The 7835-nt window shown below is 37.3% G+C and overlaps 1 protein-coding gene across 1 annotated transcript in view; it reads left to right on the top strand.

The window, feature by feature from the left end:
* Positions 1–7835, top strand: part of LOC105622947 (phosphoribosylformylglycinamidine synthase) — an 86599-nt gene that overhangs the window by 70762 nt on the left and 8002 nt on the right. The window contains exon 8 of the mRNA XM_012204354.1: positions 1351–2078. Within this exon, the coding sequence (XP_012059744.1) occupies positions 1351–2078 (728 nt within the window). The remainder of the gene's footprint in view (positions 1–1350; positions 2079–7835) is intronic.

Below are 7835 nucleotides of genomic sequence, written 5' to 3'. Positions count from 1 at the left end.
ACTACCCGAAAGATGGGAGAAAGTAATGGCCAGCGATGGACAATACTTTGAATCATAAATGTATAACCAGTTTTTTACAATAAAGCCTCGAATTTCGGAAAAAAAACGGCAGAAGCAAAGTTGTACACCTAATATTTTTGAACTTTCTAAATCTGGGAGAACTCCAAAATGTTAGAACTCCAAAAATTTAGAGATTTGATGTAGAAACTATAATCTAATTAGAGTATTTCCTTGCAGTAAGAATCCAGCATCTGAAAAGGGATTGAAATAGATAGAGATATATTCATGTGTGTATAATACATTGTCCAATTCTTGATTTTTTAATCTATTTCGATTCAATCAAAGTATAATAATTCTTTGAATGTATTTTAATCTATATGGGATTGAAACAACAGGATTCCTATTCTTTTTAATAAAAAAAAGTTCTGTTAAAAATCAACAACAGAGAAATAAATTCCCAAGAAATAATAAATATAAATAACATAAAAATACAAGTTAATGAAAATTGACGCTGTAATAATTGCGCTATTACTTTCTTAAAATTCTTCTTCAAATTATATGTATACATCATATATATCATTAGATTTAATCTCCTGAGTCTATGATTATCTATTATGAACTTATTGTTCATAAATTTGTTTTAATAGCTATAATATAATATTCTTTCAATAGTAAACGTTTCCGTTAATTTTTTAGCCATCATCAGTATCGAATTAAGAATAAAACGTGATACAATTTATCATATGCGCAAATAAAATAAATATCATAAGGCGATCCACTACTCTCTCATGCAATCTTATATTAGTTAGATAGCTGAATAATTAGATAGCTGTCAATCGATTGATTGATTTCACTGGTGTAAATTATCAATCAACTGATCGTCTCACGATACTTATTTTATTTGTGCTTATGACAAATTATGTCACGTTTCATTCTTAATTCGATACTGATAATGATTAAAAGATTAGCCGGAACATCTTTTATTGAAAGAATGTTATAGTTTTTAAAACATTTATGAAATAGTAGCACATTATCACAATCTATTGACTGTTTTATTTTATTTATATTTGTTATTTCATGCAAAAAAAGTAGCGCAATCCATTTTTTAAATCCACAATATATAGAATTGAAATGACGTAATTACTATTCTTTCAGTCGAAAACGGATTTGAGAGCTTCATATCCTGTTTTGTCTCAAATACCGGTTTGAAAGAAAGTGAGACTTATTCTTTTCAATCAAAGAAAAATTTTTTGGGTCATAATTGCGTTTTAATTCGTGAATCACATTTCCGAGCTATACTTATTCATCTGCCAAATTTTAAATTAATATAAGGTGTTATGTTTGCTTCAGATTCCAGCAAAACGAGGTATGAAAGTAGCCAAAATTGGTGGACCCGTTTATAGAATTGGTGTAGGTGGAGGTTCAGCAAGTTCCATGGAAGTGCAGGGTGATAATAATATGGAATTAGACTTCGATGCTGTGCAACGGGGCGATCCCGAGATGGAACAAAAATTGAATCGCGTTGTGCGTGCATGTGCAGAGATGGGTAATAATAATCCAATCCTTAGTATCCACGATCAAGGTGCTGGTGGTAACGGAAACGTCTTAAAAGAGTTAGTGGAGCCTGCCGGTGCTGTGATCTTCACAAAGAATTTTGATCTTGGGGATCCTAGTGTAAGCACGTTAGAACTTTGGGGTGCAGAATATCAGGAGAGCGATGCAATTTTATGCAAATCAGAAGACTGTAATTTACTGAAGAAAATTGCTGCACGTGAAAAATGTCCAATCAATTTTGTTGGCATTGTCACTGGAAATGGGAAAATTATTGTTTCTGAAGAAGAAGATTGTGATATTTCAAAATATTTTAATTACGAGAATAAGAATTTAGATAGCAGAGAGAGAGAGAGTAAGCATCCAGTGAATCTAGAGCTAGAGGTAATTCTTGGAAAAATGCCACGCAAGGTTTTCAAATTACATGATGTGTCGGTGCAGAAATTTCCAATGAAACTGCCTGATGGATTAACTGTACTTAGTGCATTGGATAGAGTTTTAAGGCTTCCTTCAGTTGCTAGTAAACGGTACGTTTTGTTTTATGTTATTATATCTTTTATTATTTTATTATATTATATTATTATATTATTACTATTAGAAAAAGAAATGCAAATGTGTACTACTTGATTTTTGCGCGGAAATGCTCGTTAGACTTTGGTCAGTCAGAATGTAAAAGAGGTTCATTCAAGGAGGTGAGATGCAATGAAAAAGAGCAGTGCCGATTACAAATGAATAAATATATATTTTTTGTAGTTGTGCAGAAATAATGTTCGATTACAGAGAAGTAAGAAGTTACGCGATATTTCAGGCCAGGAATTTCATGGTAGTTAGCTCGTGTATGCGTGCATGCACATATGTGTGCATATGTTGCTGTCTGGCATGCGTTGTGTCAGTATCATTGCAGACGAGTTTTTCTATATGCGGTGTTCGTGAGTTGCATGGAACGCGGGGCGACAATCAGCTGTGCGGTTCGACATGTCGCTGATTGCGTAAACGCGGGTATAGACCAAGCACGAATCGCAATCGTTCTCGCAATGCGGCATACTGTTTTTTTCCCCGATGTGGAAAATATGTGCAAGGAAGTACTCGACGGCCGAGACACTTGCGCGCGCGCGCGCGCGCGTGTGTGTGTGTATGTGTGTGTATATGTGTGTGTGTAAGTGTTTAGTCTTCTTCGAAGTTCTCGATGTCAGAGTCTGTCCCGAAAAGTTGACGTGACAGCCGCGGGTTGAGCCTCTTCCTCTTTCTTCGTCCTTGGAGTACAGAAGTTGCTGGCAGAGGGCTTATCGACGGCCCGATTTCCAATTCCTCCCGGCAGCGGTAGTGACGGTCTCGACGGTCACAAGGAACTCGTACTCGTCTGCTTATGTAACCTGGGCCGTCGTAGATCCTTGGCAGAGAACAAAGAAATCTCTATCCCGCAGTGATAGCTGCCATTAGCGGAGAATACTCGATGGAGATAGAGTACGCTCTAGCGCCAGTGCGGCAGAAGCGCTATGCGGCAACTGATGGCGGCCGAGAACGTTCGGCGGGGCAGAGTACATTCTGCTGCGTTCGAAAACATCACCCGGGTATTCCTGTACATCATCTTATCCTTGTTTAACATTGAGTAAATAATAAGGATAAAACGATACACAAGAATACTCGAGTGATGTTTCCGAATGCAGCCTAGCCCCGGAGAAATAGGAGACAGAGGCGCAGGAATTATAACGATTGGCAGCCAAAAATGTTCGATAGGATAGAGCATGTTTTGTTCTAGAATTTCCCGTCGACACAGCGGTTTTTTGGGGAAAGTCGCTGCGCTGTCAAGAACGCTCAACGGAGTAATCTTTATCACCTTTTCTCGCTACTAAATCAGATTCTCAGGATGCGGAATCGGAATCGGAGAAAACTAGAATATGATGAAGAGTAGAACAGGCTTTAACATTAGGCCTTTATTTATGAATTGTTACTTCTGCTTGATTTGTTCCATCAGCGTTTATAATTGTCGCCGATCGACATTACGAGCGGGGGAGATGTCGATCCGTTGTACTCGACCGCTGGGAACAACGGTCGTTTGCAGTCATTTGTAAATATATTTTGATTTTTAAAAAAGATTACGTGCGCGTCACTGCAGCAGCCATTCTGAGCTAGCAGCGGCTGGATGTAATGCCTGGAACAATGAAGTAAAAGAGGCGCATCCTTACTGGAAGGGTGCCGCTTAATAAGGAAGTTTTATAAATTAAGTTTTAAAAATAATATTCTCTTTATTACACTATGTGCAGAGGTGGTACCTTTTGGTATGAGAAATTTTGCGGCGCGCGCGCGCGCGCGCGCGCGTGTGTGTGTGTGTGTGTGTATGTGTGTGTGTGTAAGTGTTTAATCTTCTTCGAAGTTCTCGATGTCAGAGTCTATCCCGAAGAGTTGACGTGACAGCCACGGATTGAGCTCTTCCTCTTTCTTCGTCCTTGGAGTATAGAAGTTGCTGGCAGAGGGCTTATCGACGACCCGATTTCCAATTCCTCCCGGCAGCGGTAGTGACGGTCTCGATGGTCACAAGGAACTCGTACTCGTCTGCTTATGTAACCTGGGCCGTCGTAGATCCTTGACGGGAGAACTCTATCGCGGGAACTCTAGAGGTATCAGCCTTCACGGGAGGAGAGTAACCTCCGAATCGAACAGCTTTTCCGTCGGTAATTCTTCTGGTATGCGAGGAGGACCGGAGTGGTCCCGGCGACGTTTCCGTGGCAGCTTGTAGACCTTTAGCTTGTCAGGAAGAGAATTCCACAGAGGCCCGAGTAAGAATTCGCTCTGCTTCACGAAGGCCCGGTAACGAACTCACTTCGCGAGGATTTGCAAAGGCTCTTGAACGAGCTTTGCTCGTTTTGCTGCAAAGACCCTTTAGAGAGGAGCTCACTTTGCGAGGTAATAAAGACTCAAAAAGAGCTCGCTTTGTCAAGTTACACATACAAAAAGTGTTCTGTCACCAGAATAGAGGCCTTTGACGGAGCTCACTCTATCCTGAATGAAGACGATGAAGATTTCCCGCAGAGTCCTACTTCTATGCATGGTGAATCGTTCTTGCGTGCGAGTTGCTGCTACGCGTGGTCTTCTCGCGGCGGTGAGCGGGCGCTCGGTCAATGTCAAGCGCGGTACCGGGCGCGCGACTCAAGGGCGGCGTGGATCGCGCGCGTGCTCCGGTGACTCGATTAGTGATGTTTTAAGTCGCCATAATTACATATGTATGTATGTGTATCTCACTGAGGTTTTTATAAATTTTATATGTATTGCAGAACACAATTATAAAATAAGTAATAAATAAACAGTAATAAAGTACCCATATTTTTATAAGTGCTTTTTCTCACACTGAGAAGTTTATAATGATGTACGTCATTACTGTCCGAATGCCATTGCAGTGGCTTTTGGCCAGTGTTATCAGATCCTTAAAAAATTTAGCGGTATATTATTCTCTAAAATAGTGATAGATGGCGATAGAAATTACCAATTAAGAAAATGGTGCCGAAAAATTTTTTGAATCTATACCATTTTTTTCTCTTTTTTTATCGTTTTTCTAAAACAAAATTGCATTTTTACCGCTTCAAAACTAAAAAAAAATTATTTCTTTATAAAATCTATCATTTTTTCTTTTCCTTTACCATTTTTTTACAAAATATATTTCTAACTTTTCAAAATTTTTTAAAACTAATAAGTTAGAAAATATATAAATTACACTTTTATTACTCTGAAAAATTCAGCTAAATGCATTAGATAGCAGCTCTAATAAATTTATAAAATCAAGTGAATTTAAGAAATATTTAAACATTATTATAATAAATTTGAAGTAGATAGGTATATATGTATATAACTAATAAAAAATTGAATATAACCAGTGTAAGCATTTTTAGTTATATTATATATATGATTTAAAATAAAATTTTTATTAACAAAATTTGAATTCATAGGGTAATAAAAATAATAGGATTCATAGAGAAATAAAAAAACATAAATGTTAAAAGTATATGAATAGACAGCCTTATATCAATCTCAGCTAGTACTCTCAGTTTTTTTTAGTTCAAAATTTGATCAAATTTTTATCAAAAATAAAAACAAGAAATAAATTTTTTTTATAATCAACGAAATCAATTGACAATAATAAAAAACAAACCTCTCCTTACAATCCACAAAGTCAATTGATAGTAGTAATAAAGAAGGTATTGCGCATCAAAACATTTCCCCTCCATGCCTCCCCTGGGTCAAAATAAAATGCAATTTTTTTTTAGAAAAACGATAGAAAAAGAGAAAAAAGCAGTATAGATTCAAAAAATTTTTTATCTGCGACACTATTTTCTTAATAATTGATAATTCTTCATAATTAGTAATTTCTATCGCCACCTATCACTATGATGACCTAGACGGGTCTAATGGGATTCTTTATGAAAATTTTCGAGACTAGGAGACTCTTACTTGAAAAAAAGGGGAGATAAAACAAGAATGAACATGTGACATTCAACTGACGCCTTCCATATGCTGATTCGAGCGTTACATATTTTTTTAAATTCTTTTTAAATTTTAAGTATTTAATATCCATTTTCTAAATCTGAAATACTGAGAAAAAATGTGTTTATTAATGATTATAAATGAGGGCGAGATTAAGAGTAAAAAATAGACGAAATTTACAAGTCGTTTATTTTTTAAAAGAGAGAGATATTACACGAAATAATTATTTTAATTTTTTTTAAAAGAGTATACGATTGAACATGACGGCATACAACATGAGAATTTACGAATTTATGAATTTCTGACAGGGTGCGTCACCAAAATCCGAATAAATTTCAATTAAAATTTTCTGCTATATTGTATTTCTGCCAGAAGTTGTTGGTGTTCGAGAAAACCTGATGCTTCTAGTAAAAAATCATATTTTCAAAATGGCCACGATGTTGTGCGGAGTATAATCGAAGAGCGCGATTATCGAAGGCCTTCGCATTAGGTACTTAGCAACAGAAATAATTCGGTTTTTTGGATACCCGAGATCAACCGTTATGGCAAAATATGACTGTAGAAGTCCAAGGAAGGTTCCAGCATGCCAATGAAGAAGAGACTTTCATTCGAAAGAACGCATCGCGAGGACCTCCGCAGTCGTTGACAGGGTTCAAGCGCTAATTTCGGATAACCTCGCAATCGTTGCGAAAATTAGCATCGATTGTTGGTGTAAGCTAGTCAACACTACGTCGAATTGCCTAGGAGGACCTTCGATACACGTCGTATCGAATTAAAATCGTATACATTAAAGATACAACAGATGCTCTCTGATGCTACCAGGACAATCCGAATTGCTCATTGCAATCTGCTATTGTGTTCTTTGAAAAATGAAGCATTTCGGAACGAATCAGGTTCTTTTCTAACGAAAAAATTTTTACTTGCTAAAACCAACCGGAGGAATGACCGACGGCTTGCTTACAACCCCGGGAATATCTCTATTGTTACCAGAACGAAATTTCCGGCCAATGTTCACGCATGCTAGGTGTTGTATCCAGTGAGGGTGATGTCATGCCATCACATTTCTTTAAAAAAGAGGAAACTGTCACAAAAGAAGTGTATTTGCGCGTTCTCTGATGGATGTAGTGTAGCCGTAGATAGAAACTATGGCGCCCGGAAGGGCGTATGTTTTTCAGCAGGTGCACCGACTCATCATTTGATTCAAATTGGCTCTCAGATAACGTCGATATGTTTTGAGAAATTCTGGTCTCTCAATAACCCAGATTAAATTCCTTAGACTACTACATATGGAGCGTAGATGAAAGAGTCATAAACAAGTTTCGCTATCTCAATGTGACAACCATTAAGGATTGCTATTGAGGCAGCATTCGTCGGCAGGATGCATGGACAGCGCTATTACAGCGCTATTACGTGCGAACGTTTCAGACCGAGAATAGAGGCCGTTAAACTAATGGAGGATATAACGAATAAATTGTGCTCTACAGGGATCCCCTAAGTGCCATGTAAAAGGATTTTTTTGTAATATTTAATTTCATTAAAAACATTTTGTTTAAAGAAATTGTTCGATTTGTCCAAATTTTGGTGACGCGCCCTGTATATATAATACACACATACACGCACACATTTCGACTTGGTTTAGTCCGCTCTATATGAAAGTTTTATCGTTTACCTATCGAACATCTTGTATGTGCGTGCGTGCGTGCGTGCGTGCGTGCCTCTGTGTGTGTGTGTGTGTGTGTGTGTGTGTGTGTGTGTGTGTGTGTGTGTGTGTGTGTGTGTGTAGTACTATAATAATAATAATATATATA

This window comes from Atta cephalotes (assembly GCF_000143395.1).
Source record: "Atta cephalotes unplaced genomic scaffold scaffold00050, whole genome shotgun sequence".
Lineage (NCBI taxonomy): Eukaryota > Metazoa > Arthropoda > Insecta > Hymenoptera > Formicidae > Atta > Atta cephalotes.
The sequence above is the reverse complement of the archived record's forward strand: the minus strand, read 5'-3'. Positions and strand labels throughout refer to the sequence as shown.